The sequence below is a fragment of the Cydia amplana genome, chromosome 1 (assembly GCF_948474715.1).
Source record: "Cydia amplana chromosome 1, ilCydAmpl1.1, whole genome shotgun sequence".
Lineage (NCBI taxonomy): Eukaryota > Metazoa > Arthropoda > Insecta > Lepidoptera > Tortricidae > Cydia > Cydia amplana.
In genome coordinates, this window is record NC_086069.1 from 28,048,642 (window position 1) to 28,068,066 (window position 19,425).

The 19,425-nt window shown below is 40.6% G+C and overlaps 1 protein-coding gene across 1 annotated transcript in view; it reads right to left on the reverse strand.

Moving 5' to 3' along the window:
- Nucleotides 1-2,626: 2,626 nt before the first annotated feature.
- LOC134651832 (ATP-binding cassette sub-family G member 1) overlaps nucleotides 2,627-19,425 on the reverse strand; it is a 79,703-nt gene continuing 62,904 nt past the window's right edge. The window contains exons 2-13 of the mRNA XM_063506986.1: nucleotides 19,150-19,267; nucleotides 16,715-16,832; nucleotides 16,135-16,233; nucleotides 14,780-14,925; nucleotides 7,900-8,023; nucleotides 7,384-7,498; nucleotides 6,535-6,749; nucleotides 5,817-5,985; nucleotides 5,340-5,440; nucleotides 4,770-4,925; nucleotides 3,666-3,874; nucleotides 2,627-2,768 (exon numbers count right to left, since the gene is read on the reverse strand). Of these exons, the coding sequence (XP_063363056.1) occupies nucleotides 2,627-2,768; nucleotides 3,666-3,874; nucleotides 4,770-4,925; nucleotides 5,340-5,440; nucleotides 5,817-5,985; nucleotides 6,535-6,749; nucleotides 7,384-7,498; nucleotides 7,900-8,023; nucleotides 14,780-14,925; nucleotides 16,135-16,233; nucleotides 16,715-16,832; nucleotides 19,150-19,267 (1,712 nt within the window). The remainder of the gene's footprint in view (nucleotides 2,769-3,665; nucleotides 3,875-4,769; nucleotides 4,926-5,339; nucleotides 5,441-5,816; nucleotides 5,986-6,534; nucleotides 6,750-7,383; nucleotides 7,499-7,899; nucleotides 8,024-14,779; nucleotides 14,926-16,134; nucleotides 16,234-16,714; nucleotides 16,833-19,149; nucleotides 19,268-19,425) is intronic.

Sequence of the window (19,425 nt, forward strand, 5' to 3'; positions counted from 1 at the left end):
ATTATAACCTTGCAACCCAAAACAACCATAAAGGATGACTCACGCTAGAACGGTCTGGGTCCGGGCCGAGCCGTCCGACACTTAGTTTTCTATAGAAAGTATCTCGTGATCACCAATCACCCATCATGGAAAACGACGTGTCGGGCGCATCGGGCCGGACCCGGACCGTTCTAGCGTGAGTCAGCCTTAAATGTTGTTGTGTGATGGCAAAGAACTATTGTCTGGTGGAGCTATATAAATCCTGGATTTTTTTAAACCGAAATCTATTAAAAAAAATCAGAGACAAATGTCTTTGTTGGTTTTAAAAGAACAATTATATGATTGTGAAAACATTATCACATGAACCTAGCCGCGACCATAGGTATACTATGTACTATCGCACTTTCGCTCTCATTTTAAAACGACACTAAAATAACATAAACATTCAAGTAACGTGGTTGGTACGTATTTACGTAGTTTTCGTTGCTAAAATTGTAATAAGTAGGTAGGTACTAATAAATTAGAGCAAGGTAGAAGTTTTACACACATGCATAACTCTTACTCGCTCTGTTTCCTTTGAATAACATTTTTTAGCATGTAAACTAGTACTGGGCACAGGTATATGTTATGTTAGGTAATGATCATGCAAAATTTTTCATGTTATTTTCAGCATGTTTTGTTTTAAGTGAGAGTGTAACTGCGATTTTACGGCGGTTTCGTGTGTCTCTCACTTTATATCCTCAAAGCCTAATAAAGTTCAAAAAAGTAAAGTAAAGTATACCCACTTTTAATTAACCCTCTAGTAACTCTAGTTCATACGTTATAATATTGAACTCTATTGACATCTGTTAAAGTTCAAATTTAAACATTTTTTATGGCATGCACTAGTGGGGGGATCCTAACTCATCGCATAATAATTGATTGTCCTAATGTCCTCTTTTCGCATAATTTTTCACCAGCTGAAACAGAAAGTATTTTGCATAGGTTGTGTAGAATAGGGTAGGTTAGGTTAGGTTTGTTTTATAATTTTTCAGAAATGTTAATAGTTTCAGCACAGTAACAATTATGCGAAATGAGTTTTATGTGTAACATTACATTAGGACAATCGATTATTATGCGACCCAATATAGACGTACTAGTGGGTTAAAAATATACACCTCAAACACCTGCGCCTTATCTTACGAGTACATACCTAAGTGTTTAAGTATTTCATAATCATAATCCGGATTAAACATTTCAACAGGTGCGTAATTAGGATGACGTGGAATTACGCACGACACGAATTTCTATAAGACATATTATGCATTTCAATTTTATATCCAGAAGTCGTCCTAAAATAAATAATAATATGTTTGTTTTTGTTACCTACTTACCTATTACATTTTTTGTTAAATGCCTGCACAGATTCGTGTTTATACTTAATCCAATAATTGACTAACAGAAAAGTTTTTTACGTCTTTTAAGGATGACTCACGTTAAAACGGCCCGGGTCCGGGCTGAGGCATCCGACAGTTCGCTTCCGATAGAAAGCATCGCGTGATCACTGGTCACCTGTCAAGTGTCCGTTGCCCCGGCCCGTATCCGAGGCGTTCTAGCGTGAGTCATCCTTAACTCGGGCAGATTCGCAGGCAGAGGCTAATTGCATTATAAATAAGTACTTATTAAAGTCTTCAAACCTTAGTTACATACACTTTGAGAACTATCTATTTAATTAGGATCGTTGTTATTGGCATTTTGTACATTGCCGTTCTTAATTAAGTACCTATAGTATGAATTATCTCAGATGATTTTTTCGGGCTCGAGCACTAATCTGTTAAACAAAAGCCTTTGTTTCTTTTAAGAGCGGTCTTCAGCACGTTCCAAAGTAACCATGTCGTTTAAAAAGCAACTATCGTGATAGTATTAAGGTTCAAATTTCTGTGACAGCTCATTCTGAGAACAATCAGGGTGGTATTTTCTTTGGAGATAACAAAACGTGTTATCTCCAAATGGGTTGTTTCATGAATTTGAACCATATAAATAGAATGATAAATTTGCTTTTTAAACGGGTTTGTTCCCGTTACTTAAGTAGGGTCTATTAGCAGTAAACAGGTGTAAGCACTGCATAAAGGAAACAATACCTTTTGTTTAATAGACTAGGGCCCGAGCCCGAAAAAATCATCTCAGATAATTCATACTATACCTATATTTATTTCGCTTTGCAGTTACTAGTCAAAGTAATACAAAATATTAACTTGACTTAGATTTGTCATGAACTCATAAAATTCGAACGAGAAAATCGGACTTTGACAAAAACCTGTAATGTGTTTGGCCGTTTTATCCATGGCTATATTTAGGAATCGTGATAAATGAAATAGAGGCTGATAATATAATGTAAAGACACTTAAACATGTAAGGTAAACGTACTGGTGCTCGACGCGGTCCCAGTACATGTAATTTTGAAACTTAAGTCATTGTCAATAGAGGTGACAGCAGGGTGTCATCTATTGGGCATTAGCATGTTGAGCACTAGTACGTTTACCTTAATTCATGAAAAAAAGGAAAACCATTATCTTTATTATTTAGCCAATTTCTACGAAAATGTTGTCAGTACAGTACAAATCTCGCGCCAGCTCTTAAGCTTAAATTTAGCTAAGTATAACTAGTATTAACAGGCTCTTTTGAGGCTCCGGCGTAGACTGAGATAAGCCACCACTCTAAAGAACACAATAGTCAGGAACAGCAAGACGACGTCCAGCCAGAAGTTGTCTGGCTTGTAGCTGAACAGCTCGATCACTTTCTTTGGGTGTCTGTGGATGACAAGGGGATAGTGTTAGGCGCAGATATAATGCAAGACAGGTGGGATGTCTTCCGAAAAATAAGTCAGGGTTCTTATGGAGCAATGCTTTTTAAGCTGATGTACTAATAGCATAAAATGTATGTAAGTATATGGTTATTAATTAAATTTGACAACCATAAACTGTAGTTAGACAGATATATAATAGGTATGGGAGGAATATTGAAGTACAGGGCCTACTTTTAAATAGTACATTATTGTCGAGGTTCGGAAGTAGCTACTTGCAGGCTGAGGATTCGTTTTAAACGGACGACCTTGGGAGTCCGTTTAATTGAATCCGAAGCCAGCAAGTAGCCTTCCAGCCGAGTCATATATAGTGCTTTTCTCAAAAATGGTGCAAGAAATACAAATACAATAGAAGCAACGTTCTAATTTTCACAGAAAAAAGTAAAACCATTAAAAAGATTTGCTTGCCGCCTTAAGAAAAAAGAAGTGTATTTTTCTGCTGAAAATATGCCAACGTATTTGAGACACTTAAATAGTCGCGGTACCAACATTATAATAATAAGTGCTGATAATCTGTTTGGCTGTTTAATGGACCTATGCCTTCATTTGATATGGCCATTTAAATTTTTAAAAAATTTGGAACTCGTTAAATAATGGAATTTGTATGCAACATTGCAGTCCCGAAATAGAGACTGCAATGTTTCTAACTTTTTAATTTTTTGAATGACCATAAACTACGCACTTCGCGACCTATTTTTAACCGGCAACGTCGACTTTGCCGTCCATTTTTGAGAAAAGGACCATATATAAGTTTAATTGACTGAAACTATGGCCAGCATCACAAAAAAACCTTCCAAATTTAGGAAAAAGCAGGTAGACTAAATTAAATTCCTAGAAAACTTACTTCATATGGCAGTAGTCTTGATATTCAGGGCAGGGCAGCGACTGGCGGTTGAACGAGTAGATACACAAGACGATGGCCTCGAAGGCGAAGCGCATGAAGGACGTGTTGGACAGGAGCCGCATGAACCAGGACATGTGCGACAGCAGCACCAGGTAGCCGGCCAGCACCAGCATCGTGCACGAGTAGATGGCGCCGCAGAAGGTGCCGTTCTGAATTTTTTAAACACAGGTTTTTTTAACTATGCTGCCATTGTGTTAGCAAAATTGCATTATTAAATTAAATATCTCGCGTCGAATGATGATCCCTATGACAGTTCATTTTTAATAACGGTAATGTTTTACACTATTCAATTCAATTCAATATCTTTAATACATTCAGTGCCAGCGCTTGCTACACGCTACGAGCGTAGCCGATAACATGGGAAAAACCGTATGTACTCATGTAGCGAAAAGCGACTACGGATAGTGCACCCGCCTGGCGGGTTGCTGGCAGTGAATGCGTTGTCAAAAACAACTAACCAATAAAATAGATAAAAACTATAAAACAGATAAACGATGTTAACATTTCTATGCACACCTGGAGCTTCTTACTACTTATTTCTAATTCATAGTTTGGTAACTATTTTACAACAAACAAAGTTATAAATACACGAAATCATATTTTCTAAATCATTTCCGCACCTCCGGGGTATGCTTATGGCATATTGCATTATGACTAACGTTAATAAGGATGACTCACGTTAGACCGGGCCGTGTCCGGGCCGGAGCTTCCAGCGCTTCGTTTTCTATGGAAAGCATCACGTGATACCTGTCATCTGTCATAGAAAAGTAAGGTCGGCCCGGTCTAATGGTTCCTCTACACGATGGGCCAACGCCGGCCACTCCAAGGGACGCAGCCATGCGGTAGAATGAGATAGCAATATCTCTTGCTCCCTCTAACGCATAAATGCGTCCCTTGGAGTGGCCGGCGTTGGCCCATCGTGTAGAGGAGCCATAACGCGAGTCATCCTTTAGTCTCTCGCTATTTGAGTCGTAAGTGCATGTGTAGGAGGGTTTGACCGAGATTTTCGAAACTGGCATTTACTTGTTAATAATAGTTACTCACGATCGGGTTGAGGAAGGTCCCAATCAGATTGCCAAGCGCGTCTGCTAGTAGCGTGGTGAGGGACAGCACCATCACGAACATGGCGAACCGCGACAGATCCTGCGGTTGCTCCGTTAAGAAGTACGATGGCGCCGAGTATACGAACGAGTACCAGATCTGAAACAAGTATTAAGACGACTTAGGGAACAAAGCATATTATTTTTTAAGTTCATATTTCTATATACAGCTCAGCACCGTATGGCTGGTGGATTTTAGCGCCTATTAGGCTTTCCGAAACATGTCACGCGAGTGAATAAAAATAGTGAGTGAAACCGTAAAATTAACTCAAACTTCCCATATTTTGTATAGCAATCAAAATTTTCCATATCCAAAATGAAATTTTCCTTGGTTTCCTGTATATTTTTCTGAAATTTCCGAGAATTTTTGCAAGTTTTTGGAAAGATTCCGCAACTTGCACATCTGTAGGTACTGGTACATACACGATGCAAGTAACTAGCGTAAGTTCCTCAACCTGCGCAAGTCACTTGCATACTCCACGCAATTTCCATACTTTATTTACAATTCAATCACCTGAATTGGGACGCCAGTAAACAGCAGCGCCACGTAATAAGTCTTCAGCTGGTACCAATTGTTGAACGTTTCTTTCTTTATGATCGACAGCTCGGCGGGAACTGGGAAAAACATTTTTATTACTATTTGTTACAAGAAATATCTTAATGCTCCATTTCATAAGGACCCTCTTCTCTGGAAAGCCACAATTGTTAAATTAGCACCGATCTGAGTAGGTACCTAATCTCTTAAAACTTATGCACTTCATCAGTATTTAACTTACACTTCAATATCCCGGGCATAAGCCCGATATCCATCGTCTACCTGATGTGCAAGTCACATCAGGTAGACGATGGATATCATCAGGTAGCCAAGGGTCTTGGCGCCGTCGTTCCCCGAACCGTCGAAGAGCAGCCAGCAGCACGCCGACAACGATGTGTCACAGTCACAGCACTTTCAGGTTTCAGGTGTTTGTGTTTACATGAAACACAGACTTACACTTCAATATCCCGGGCATAAGCGACGTGTACATCAGGTAGACGAGGGATATCATCAGGTAGCCAAGGTTCGAGAAGGTCTTGGCGCCGTCGTTCCCTGACCCATCGAAGAGAAATCCCAGTAACACGCCTACCATGATGTGTAACAATACTTTTAGGTGGGTCACCGTCTGTAAGTACAAATTTGCAGTCATATCTCAGCAATGTTGAATAAAGTACCTAAACAGGCGCATTATGGGTATTCTAAGGTTATCCGGTTAATACTTTGCACTTTAAGGATGACTCACGCTAGAACGGTCCGGGCCAAGGCTTCCTACTCTTCGTTTTCTATGACGTAATCGATTTTTTCTATCGCAAAATGAAATATCGAAGGGTTCGTTCCAGACCCGACCCGTTCTAGCATGAGTCATCCTTATACAGTTTTGAACAGTCACCTGCATTTACGTGCTACACAACAAAGCGTGCAAAAATATCTGTCACTATCTTATTTTGAGGAACATAAGAGTGTGTCAGATATTTTTGCGCGGATATTATTGCAGATGACTGTAAGGTAGAAGTTAGAGTGACTACAAAGTAGCACTCGCTAGTAAGTATCACATTATGTCATATTTTAAACTTAAATTATTGTCAATAGAGGTGATAGCAAGCTGTAATCTTATGGGCAAGCACGTCCAGCAATAGGATATTTGCTCGGCGCCGGCGTTGGTGCTAAAACTCACCCAGTCTCTATATTGTTGTATGAAACACCGCCGAAACAGTACGCCCAATCTGTACCACTCGGGCGGGGGTTTGACCGCAGCAGAGATGGCGGTCTTGCACAGCTGGTCGGCTTTGCTCGGCGTCGGCGTTAGCGCTCGTGTCCAGTCCATCTTGTTGCATTCCACTGCTAATAGCTCGTTGAAGCTGCCGTATTCGCCGTTCGCTATTTCTAGCACTGGAATTGAACAGTTTATGTATAAGTGTGTGTGTTAGGTAACTCCTTTTTGACTAAGCGTAGCGAAAGTCTAAACCGGTGGGACATAGTCGTACGAATGGCGAGGCAAATAGTGAGTGCGAATGTGTGGACACAGATAAAATAGTCCTCGGGCGCTGGAGGCGCGCGGAGGATGATATCTAAGTATGTATTTATCTACATAAATCCATATCTAAGTATGTATTTATCTACATAAATCCATATCTAAGTGTGTATTTATCTACATAAATCCATACTTAGATACGAAAATCATAACGTCCATAAGACACAAATAAATGCCCTTCTTCTTTTCTTCTTCATAGGCAAAGTCACTATGGTTGATAGTGACCCTGCCTACGGCTAGGAGTCCGTTTAATAATATTGCAAATAGACACAGTCCAGCGATGCTCAATTAAAAGCTATAACAGACGGGCGTACCGGACTGAGACCTTGATCCGGTTCGACGCCTGTTAGATCATGTGTAAAGCTGTCCACCGTACGTCCGTTAAGGGCGCAGCTATAAGTGAGAGCGAAATAGAGATATTTTGACCGGACTAAGGTCGCGGTCCGGTACGCCCGTCTGTTACAGCTTTAAGATGTTGCTGTTTGTACTCACTGTAGTCGGCGGGGTTGTGGTATTTCGGGCACTGGAGACCAACGCTGGCGAGGTACGGCACGGTGTTTTCGCTCGCGCCGTGGTATACGCACATACCGTCCGCCAAGATATATACCTGCAAATACATAATTATGAAATCTATGAAACTTCCCATACACAGGCGTGGCTCACTCCGCAATTTCGTCGCGTCGCTACAAGTATGTGGCCCATACCAATTTTAGTGTCTAGCCATAGTACGAGTAGTTGCCGCGCACTCGCGCACCGCTACGGAACGGACGCCTGCTCCACCATTTAGCGGTCATATCTGTCGTAATAGATGCGTTTTGTTAGATGAATCTTCTGTAGTACTATTATTAATTATGTGCCATATAATAAAATTGAGTGAACGGTTTGGTGCAACTGACACTCATCATCATCATCCATCATCATTGCCTTCAGCCTTCAGTCGCCCACTGCTAAGCATAGGCCTGTTAACTTTAACTTAAGGCAAGATAACGCTCGGAAAGTGATAATTACCTGATCAAATAGCGAGTATATAGAGGCAGTAGGCTGGTGGATGGTGCATACGACGGTTCGGCCTGAACGCGCCAAGTTCTTTAGCATTTCTATACACTGTGCTGACGTCACACTGTCCAGTCCGCTGAAAAAAAACATGACATGATTAATTATGAAATGCAATAAGAGACGCAAGAAAACGAAGGTCAATATAACTAAAGAGTTGCCAGACTTAGGGCCACTTGCACGATTTCACTAACCTGCGGGCTCAGCACGGTTCCATTTTTATCGACTATCACTATGCCCGTCACTTTCGCAAATTACATACTTGTTAGAACGTGACAGACATGGTGATAAACGATAAAAATGCTACCGTGCTAATAGGGCTGGGCTCAGTTAAACCTGGAATTACCATGATGACCAGTACAATTTGACACTGGGTTAGCGGTTTAACCCCGGGTTAGTGGGCTGGTGCAAGTGGCCAGCCGAGTCGAGCATGCTACCGGATACCGGGCCGGCAGTTTCCAATGAGAATTATCTCCACCTCTGACAAAAAAAAGATACCATTCATTAAACTAAAATAGTCTCCTAAAATAGAAACAATAGCTACTATGTACTGTGTATTAGTCGAGTAAAAAGTGCCCTTGTTGCCACAAGTTGTTTAAAAAAAATGTTTTTATGAGCGTAAAATGTTAATTGATGTCGAATCGTAAATATTTTCCATAATAAACATTACATAAATAAACAACTTAATCATTTCTGTCAAAAATATGACTACAGATTGACGTTGAAATTTAACATTAATAATAAAAATACATGAACAAATTTAATAATTTATGTAAATCTTGTTTTTATGTGCAACTATTCAATCGCAAAAAATAATTTACTTATTCAGAAGACAATGGCTCATACATATAGATACCTAATTTATATTTTTTCACCTCAGCCGCTCGAACAAGGGTACTTTGCTACTTAAAAACAGTGAGCAAAATCGCATTTTGCTCACTGAGTGAGACAAAATGACATTCAAGTGACCTTAATATTCAAATGTCATTTCAACATGCGGGGTCTAATACAAGTTCGAAATACTTGGATTCTATTATCTCTGTCACTTTCACGTCTTTAGCAAAAAGAAAGAGACAAAAATAGTTCAAACTACATTCAACGGTACATTTACGGTTTATAATAGACCCCCGAAAAACGTCAGAACGCATCGTTCCAAAATACATACGAGTATGGATTCTTAATAATGAATTAATGAACATAAAATTTAAGATTTCATAAAAACTGATAAAAACACTATTATATATTTTACGTTGTTTATTGTACGATTAAAATAATGAACTCAAAAAATACACAGAATATCACGTAAAATAAATAATTATAGTTTTAAGAATCTCTACTATAGTTTACAAATAGTAAGTATTAGCAATTCGGACCGTATCTTACGTTTTTTTTTTTACAAAAAATTTTTAACGATTGAAGCGTCAATCAATTGATGGTCGTTGTTTCCATATATTACCTATTTAACTGAAATTTACTACGTTTTGTTTTTGTGTTTGATAGTGGTAATTCAACTTAATTGTTAGTATATCTTAAGAAAGCATGAGTGAATAGGTAAGTGGTTTTTATTTTTTATTTTTTTTATTTTATTTATTAAACTTTACACATAAATTAACAGTATAACACCAAAGCACTTATGTGGTATATTACATAATTATATTAAAATATTTATACTTACAACAAAACAAACTTATATAGTCTGTCAAGCCGGATATGTCAGTAGCAATGTAAAGCAAACTAAAGTATGGTATCCCTAGGAAACGAACAAAAAGCAGCAATGTACAACGAACATCGATGAAATGTAAACAAACCAGTTCCACAGATAAGATATAAATGACACGCGATTTTAGAATAATTCAAACGTAGTGTTGCTAACCCGCGATTTTTCAAATCTGCCGCCTTTTTCTACTGACACGATTTGCTTGAACGAGTATAACAATGAGATCAGGGATGCATTTTAACATTATAACATTATATTATTTATCTATGCACCTTATCAGTTTCCTAATGCACAGCCAAATTATATTATTATTTGCCCAATGAAAGTTCCTGTTTAATATTTTAGTTGCCCGGTTAATAATAAGCCTATTTTTAACAAGCAATATAACGTCTGGGAACGATACGATGCTATTAAAATTTAAAAGTGGAAAAAATAATTAATGAAGTGAAAACTTCTTTAACGGCGCTGGGCACTTTTTGAGGTGGGAAAAAAATGATAAACTCGAGACAGCGTAAGGCGATCACGTGACCGTAAGCCCCGTAAGGTGGCTACTCATAATTTAAATGGCATTTAAATCAATAAAGAAAAACTCAATGTTATTTGACATTTATGTTGCGGACTCCTTTTCAAGACTCTTTACCTATGTTCACATAATTTGACGTTGTAAGTAAACATGTCAATGAAAAAGTGTGATCTTATTTGAGAATGATAATAATATATAATAAATAAATAGAATACCTCCGCTAAACGTATATATCGTGTTACCGGGCGTCGGTAACATAGTGAGGTGAGTTTTCACTTCTATCGGCACTCCCGGAGTGCAACCATTGATGCTTGTTATTTTTTAATTTATATACTAACCTACTTCATTAAGCACAATACCTATAATTTTATTTATTGAAACTTTATTGCACAAAATATATACAACAATGTACAAATTCCAACAATGTCCAATTAATGCGAAATGGCATTCTCTACTAGTCAACCATAGGGCCAAACAGAGATACCTACAATTGGTGCAGTGCAGAGAGAGAAATATTCGTATATTGAGTGAATTAAAAAAAAACAACCAACATTTTTTTTAAATTTTCGGCTTTTTTCTACTGACGGAAATGGATTAACAGACTATAATATACGTACTATACTATATAATATGCCTTTCCGTGACCACAGCAGGTGCAACTCGGCTGATACGTCGGAGTTTAAGGTAAAAACAAGGAAACTATAGGGTCGTTCTCGCATTTCGTGCAAATCGGTGTTTTCGGAAATTTACCAAAAATGTGGTGGCGTTTTCAAATATCTGTTAATGCAAGGTTGTAACATAGGGCCTAAAGTATATGTCTCTCCAATGAACAATTCTAAAAAGGTATGTATTTTCTTTATATGTACAATTAACACCCAATTTTTTCATTCATCTCTACATGTAACGCGTGAAGATATAACTTTGACCTACATTTTAACCTTAAGATACTACAAATAGAAAATTCGTTGTTTGTTTAATGAATGACTTATTTAGTTATGTTTTAAATCGTATAATATTAGAAGCTAGAAATAAATAATAAAAATTATACAGCCTTATAAGTGTATGGTTCAAGTAATTTCTTCATTACCGACGCGAGAAATAGATTAGCTATATTTTGCTATATAGCGAGGGTATATAGCGCCTACCGCCGATGCAACACATTGTTCGTCAGTCAGTTGGCCGCGTGATCTCGTAGCGGACGCCCGTGTGCCGCTGTTAGCGAAAATATATACGATCTCTCGGGTCGGGAAGGAGTGTGGTTCTCGTTAGTCTTCATCGCCATCGCGTGATTTATACAGTAAGTAGCAAGTGTACATTATTATAATTATACGTAATGAAGTGTTTTAGTGTCGCCTTTCAGATGGTTTATTCTGCAAAATTAAGGTCTGATGCCAACTGATGTAGGCGACAAAAACTTTCAAAACTTCATTCATATCGGTTTCATTCACTTCTTTTCCTTCCAATTTTACTGGGGAAGGTAATGAATGACTTAAGAAGGTAATGATAATATATTCGAGGCAGTGCATTTAATGGAAAGAGGCTTAGTTATTATAAATATTACGTTGTTATAAACATTTAAAACTGTATATGATAATAGGGGAGCCCAACCGGGGAGCCTTTGTAGTCTAAGATGGTCGACCTTCACCGATATGTCTGACGGATGAAACTTACATATTATGAAAGAAAATATGTTCCTGAACATAAATAAATAGGGTTGCTTAAAGAAATATTGTCAAGACTATTTTTAATTATTTTTTGAAAAAAAAACATTTTTTTCTTCAAATTTTACCGATTTGTCTGACAAACGAAATAAGTTCCAATGGAAAGTATACAACTTGTACAATATAAATCAACTAGGTTGCCTACCTTTTTCCGGTCACTATTATGTGGTTATAGGGTTGCTTGCGAAAATCCGGTCACAAATAAGGGTTGCCAGGCTTTTAAATAAAATAAAAAGGGAAGACTTTTAGCGATAACTCATAAACGGCTTAACTTATCAAGTTTGCTTTAATTTTGTTTGAATTAGTTTATTAAGCACTATTTTTATGATTTTTTTCATATTTTTTGGATCGATTTTTCAAAAGTTAGAAGGAATAACCGTTTTTTGTTCTTTCTAAATTATTATTTCCGAAATGGTTCACTTTATCAAAAAATGTTGTTTGCAAACTCCTATTTATTTTTAAAGACCTATCCAACGACACCCCACACTATAGGGTTAAAACGATAAAAAAAAATTTACATAGGTACAAAACGCGAATGATTTAAATATATTTTGTCTATGCTAATTTTTAAAAATTTGAAAACTATGTTTTATGTGATATGGTGCGCAGCTGATCAAACCGACTTAACAAACACTTGGGGTTGACAATCTCGACTTATAATGATGATAAGTAAATGGTAAATGTACCATCTAGCTTGAACATTATAAGTTGAGATTGTCAACCCCAAGTGTATGTCAAGTCGGTTTGATCATCTCCGCAGTGCTTAAGACACATGTTTTTAATATTGTTGATTTTAATTGGTGTTAATTTTCTTGAAATACAGTTTTTTTATGTTCGTTTTCATAAGTTTGTTTCATTACCGTCCACTGATAAAATTACCATCTCGGCCGAATTCATTACCAGCGCGTAGTTCATTACCAGTAGCCTTATTAAATGAAAAGTAATAACGTTACAAAGGTGCCTTTAGCAGAAAAATGTTAATAAATGAATCCACAAATTGACGAAACTCAAAAGTTTACCATTTAAAAAAAAAATTACAAATCGAGAGAATCTCACCGATTTGCACGAAATGAGAGAATGACCCTATATCGCGGTAGACCCGTTTGTGTAATTAAATTATGTGTACAAAACGCGAGAGTTAGACTAATATGCTACGTACATGTTTCATGTTATTTCAGCAAGTTGTTTTAATATGAGAACGTAACTTCGATTGTATGGAAACGACTATTTATGTTCTTGCGACAATAGATTGCCTAGTTGGCAGAGGTATAGTAATTAACCTAAACGCTAGTGTGCGTGAGAACTTTTATTAAGGCATTTTGCAAGCTGTCTCATTGATCATTGTGAAAGAGTTATGACTAGTACCTATAGTACAGTCAACCGGCGGTGGCGAAATCCGATACAACCTTCCAAATAAGTTAACTACACTTAATAAAAATAACAATGCAAATGCAAACTCAAAATATAAATTATGAAAGATTTCAAGTTAGATTAGGGGGTCTAAGAAAATCTCACGACATCTCACCAGAAGGAGAGAGGGGGCAAAAAGTCCTCAACAACACCTCACGTGGACGTAGGTGTATTTTATCCTTTATTGTTTAATTGTTTATTGCAGCCATGGTATTATTATTTAGCACCAAGACACCTCTAGTGTTGGAATGATTTAATACAACGGGTCCCACTATTACAGCTAATTATACCAGATAATAACTTAATTTTGCTCATCTGTCTTTTACTTGTCATGTCTTGGCACACGCGATTTCATGCAGGTATATCCAGTCACCATTGATAATAGATGCGCTGAGCTACTTAGCAGGGTGACAATAGGCAAGATAACAAGGTTTTTAGGGTACCGTACCCAAATGGTTCAAACGGGACCCTATTACTAAGACTTCACTGTCCGCCTGTCCGTCTATCCGTCTGTCTGTCACCAGGTTGTATCACATGAACCGTGATATTTTCACAGATACGTGATATTAGAAATTTTCACAGATGATGTATTTCTGTTGCCGCTATAACAACAAATACTAAAAAGTACGGAACCCTCGGTGGGCGAGTCTGACTCGCACGTTTCTTTAATGGTATCAGTCGATTCAATTTGTTTAGAGAATCAAATGTCTTTATGGGAATGGGACCAATTAAAGTAATACAAAATTCAGAAACGACAGTTAAAAATGACGATTGTACACAACGCAACGCCTCTTATTAAACGGTACCAATTCTCCCTCAATTGCTCAAAGGTCAACTGGAAGAGATCCCTGAAAGGGATAAGTTCGGCTTTGTACAAATGATGCGTTTTTTTAACTGTTTTATGTACATCTTTTTGTACAATAAAGTGTTTTACTACTACTGTATACTTACGTGGTGGGTTGATCCAGGAACAGTACTGGAGGGTTATCCAGCAGTTCCAGCGCTATGGACAGCCGTTTCCGCTGCCCGCCTGACAGGTTACCCCGTACCGCGTCTTCTCCGTTGCAGACAAACCCAGGTCTTCCAGCACTTCGTATGTAGAACAAAGTGTAATAGACTTACGTGGTGGGTTTATCTAGGAACAGTACTGGAGGGTTATCCAGCAGTTCCAGCGCTATGGACAGCCGTTTCGGCTGTTCGCATGACAGGTTACCCCGTACCGCGTCTTCTCCGTTGCAGACAAACCCAGGTCTTCCAGCACTTCGTATGTAGAACAAGGTGTAATAGACTTACGTGGTGGGTTCATCCAGGAACAGTACTGGAGGGTTATCCAGCAGTTCCAGCGCTATGGACAGCCGTTTCCGCTGCCCGCCTGACAGGTTACCCCGTACCGCGTCTTCTCCGTTGCAGACCAACCCAGGTCTTCCAGCACTTCGTATGTAGAACAAGGTGTAATAGACTTACGTGGTGGGTTCATCCAGGAACAGTACTGGAGGGTTATCCAGTAGTTCCAGCGCTATGGATAGCCGTTTCCGCTGCCCGCCTGACAGGTTACCGCACCGCGTCTTCTCCGTGCCAGACAAACCCAGGTCTTCCAGCACTTCGCTTATCTGTTAAATAAAAAATTAATAAAAGTTAAACTGTTTTAATTATTATTTACAAAGACGGGATTTAATCGCGTAAAAATCAATAACGCAGGTTGAAAAATTGAACATCTTGAGTGTTGTGTGTCGATCCGGTGACATCCCTAGAGCGCAAAACCTTCAAGTTAATAAACAAGACCAAGTGCGGGTAGTTCGAAAAACTCGCGCGCTTAAGAGGATGTTTAATGTCAACTTAAACCATGCTTAAACCAGTCTTCTCCGAACATGCAACGCCGTCCTCAAAACGTCGAAAGTAAATTTAAAACTTAATTTTACGCGATAATGTCCCGTCTTTGTGAATAATCATGAGTTAAAATGTACTTAAATTGACCTACCTACCTACCGACGATTTGGTGCAACCGGTCCCGAGGTCGATTCTAATTTAACAAATTGTTACGATTGTAAGCTGGTTTTGATACGCACGCATATTGGCACGCATCTCACGCACGACGTTCACTTCATTTCGCGAGCATCAATCTGAATCGGACGCCACTGTCGTGACTGAAGGCGACTTTTTTACTCGGATAATAATGACCACTTATGGACGTGGCGTAGTTAAATGACAATTTGTAAACCCTATTACAAAGCTATTGTCCTATGTCTTGCTTGATGTAGGTAATCAATGGGTACATTTAACTAATGAAGGTCGAATAATTACCACAATAGTCGGAAAATTGTGGATTTCTGCCCTTATGTTTCTCTGTCAAGGGTCTTTAAAGCCTAAGTAGTGGCTGTAGTTCAGACCTGGGGGGTAGCAGGACTTGCATGATTGAATCCAGAGGGGCTACCGCGAAAAACTATAAATTCGCAAATTGCGGGGATCATTATCTTTTACTCCAATGAAGGCGTAATTAGAGTGACAGAGAAAAATTCCCGCAATTTGCGAAATTCGATTTTCGCGGTTATAACCCAGGCTCCACATCAGGCTAATGCGGTCAAACATGCGGTAGACATGACGGTCAGAAACTTAACACGGTTTGCCTCAGTTTGTCGGAAGTTTCCCAGATCCTGACGGGTGCGAACTTCATCATCTCTTGCGGTCAAAGGGAAAATAGTCGAAAACTTACGGGTCAGCTTTGGTTTTTCACTCATGTTGCCCAGTTTCATGTCGACAGCCTCCTTGGCCGTGAATGCAGGGTAACAATGCGATCAATCAAGGAAAAGGGTCAAACTTACCACAGTCAGCTTCAGTTTGTCGGTCATGTTGCCCAGTTTCATGTCGGCCGCAAACTTCATCAGCTCCTCGACTGTGAACAGCGGGCTGATGCGGTCATCCTGTAAATTCAAGTTTATTTTATTATAAGCCAAATAAATATTTTCTATTTCTATATTTTCTATTAACCCTCGACGCAAAAAGAAGGGTGTTATATGTACGTAGGTCGTAGGTCTCCAACGGATGGGCCGATTTCGATGTGGTTTTTTAAGTGACAGCGAGTTGACCAGTTGCTCCGGTGTGTTTTAGTGCGCGCAATGACCGCTAGTGCGTCCAACACATCCGTGTCGTGTCCGATACCTATCCGTGCCGTGTCCGTACCTGAAGGATGTACGCTGACTTGCTCCGGTAGTCTTTTAGTGCGCGCAGTAACCGCTAGTGCGTCCAACACGTCCGTGTCGTGTCCGATACCTATCCGTGCCGTGTCCGTACCTGAAGGATGTACGCTGACTTACTCCGGTAGTCTTTTAGTGCGCGCAGTAACCGCTAGTGCGTCCAACACGTCCGTGTCGTGTCCGATACCTATCCGTGCCGTGTCCGTACCTGAAGGATGTACGCTGACTTGCTCCGGTAGTCTTTTAGTGCGCGCAGTGACCGCTGATGTGTTTCCAACTGGCAGACACTGTTGCCCGCCCTGATCATGCCCGTCACGCCTGTCGTGCTGAAACGGTTAAGGAGTCGTTTAATTATTATTTGACCTAATAGAAGATAAGAGAAGAGCTACACATTTTACACAATCCAGCACACAGGGGCCAATATTAGGTAATTGTCAGGAAATAAAGGTTTTTTGTTTAACTGGATATTATTAAAAATAATTGTTTAGAATAAGTAGTACGATTCGACCGTATACCGGCTCAAACATGATAGCAAGAAGGGAAACTTTTAGTCGTTTCTCACAAAAAAAGTTGGGGATGTTGAGTTTATTGATTTTACTTACGAGAAGCCAGTGAGCGCGTTCATCAGAGACGACTTGCCGGCGCCGGAGGGTCCCATGATGGCCGTCAGCTGCCCGGACCCGTACAGTTAGAGACAGATACTGTCATCATCACGTTGTCAAGACAAGTGTGACTGTCACAGGAATAATAGTTACTTACGAGAAGCCAGTAAGCGCGTTCATCAGAGACGACTTGCCGGCGCCGGAGGGCCCCATGATGGCCGTCAGCTGCCCGGAGCGGTACAGTTAGAGACAGATACTGTCATCATCACGTTGTTAAGACAAGTGCCACTGTCACAGATATAATAGTTACTTACGAGAAGCCAGTGAGCGCGTTCATCAGAGACGACTTGCCGGCGCCGGAGGGTCCCATGATGACCGTCAGCTGCCCGGACCGGTACAGTTAGAGACAGATACTGTCATCATCACGTTGTCAAGACAAGTGTGACTGTCACAGGAATAATAGTTACTTACGAGAAGCCAGTGAGCGCGTTCATCAAACACGACTTGCCGGCGCCGGAGGGTCCCATGATGGCCGTCAGCTGCCCGGAGCGGTACAGTTAGAGACAGATACTGTCATCATCACGTTGTCAAGACAAGTGTGACTGTCACAGGAATAATAGTTACTTACGAGAAGCCAGTGAGCGCGTTCATCAGAGACGACTTGCCGGCGCCGGAGGGTCCCATGATGGCCGTCAGCTGCCCGGACTGGTACAGTTAGAGACAGATACTGTCATCATCACGTTGTCAAGAGAAGTGCTACTGTCACAGATATAATAGTTACTTACGAGAAGCCAGTGAGCGCGTTCATCAGACACGCCTTGCCGGCGCCGGAGGGTCCCATGATGGCCGTCAGCTGCCCGGACCGATACAGTTAGAGACAGATACTGTCATCATCACGTTGTCAAGACAAGTGCTACTGTCACAGATATAATAGTTACTTACGAGAAGCCAGTGAGCGCGTTCATCAGAGACGACTTGCCGGCGCCGGAGGGTCCCATGATGGCCGTCAGCTGCCCGGACCGATACAGTTAGAGACAGATACTGTCATCATCACGTTGTCAAGACAAGTGCTACTGTCACAGATATAATAGTTACTTACGAGAAGCCAGTGAGCGCGTTCATCAGAGACGACTTGCCGGCGCCGGAGGGTCCCATGATGACCGTCAGCTGCCCGGACCGGTACAGTTAGAGACAGATACTGTCATCATCACGTTGTCAAGACAAGTGTGACTGTCACAGGAATAATAGTTACTTACGAGAAGCCAGTGAGCGCGTTCATCAGACACGACTTGCCGGCGCCGGAGGGCCTCATGATGGCCGTCAGCTGCCCGGACCGGTACAGTTAGAGACAGATACTGTTATCATCACGTTGTCAAGACAAGTGTGACTGTCACAGGAATAATAGTTACTTACGAGAAGCCAGTGAGCGCGTTCATCAGAGACGACTTGCCGGCGCCGGAGGGCCCCATGATGGCCGTCAGCTGCCCGGAGCGGTACAGTTAGAGACAGATACTATCATCATCATGTTGTCAAGACAAGTGTGACTGTCACAGGAATAATAGTTACTTACGAGAAGCCAGTGAGCGCGTTCATCAGAGACGACTTGCCGGCGCCGGAGGGTCCCATGATGGCCGTCAGCTGCCCGGACCGGTACAGTTAGAGACAGATACTGTCATCATCACGTTGTCAAGACAAGTGCTACTGTCACAGATATAATAGTTACTTACGAGAAGCCAGTGAGCGCGTTCATCAGACACGCCTTGCCGGCGCCGGAAGGCCCCATGATGGCCGTCAGCTGCCCGGACCGGTACAGTTAGAGACAGATACTGTTATCATCACGTTGTCAAGACAAGTGTGACTGTCACAGGAATAATAGTTACTTACGAGAAGCCAGTGAGCGCGTTCATCAGAGACGACTTGCCGGCGCCGGAGGGCCCCATGATGGCCGTCAGCTGCCCGGAGCGGTACAGTTAGAGACAGATACTATCATCATCATGTTGTCAAGACAAGTGTGACTGTCACAGGAATAATAGTTACTTACGAGAAGCCAGTGAGCGCGTTCATCAGAGACGACTTGCCGGCGCCGGAGGGTCCCATGATGGCCGTCAGCTGCCCGGACCGGAACAGCCCGGAGATGTTCTTCAGGATAGTCTTCGTGCCTGGAAATAAACAACTAGATTATACAACTGAGGCATAAAGCGACACATTTCATGCGAGGAATTTATCGGACCGAGCGTAGGCGAGGCGAGAACAATTTGAAAGAAACCTACATCGCGCTAACGGAGTTCTAAATGTCAGTTGCTTATATACAACTTCC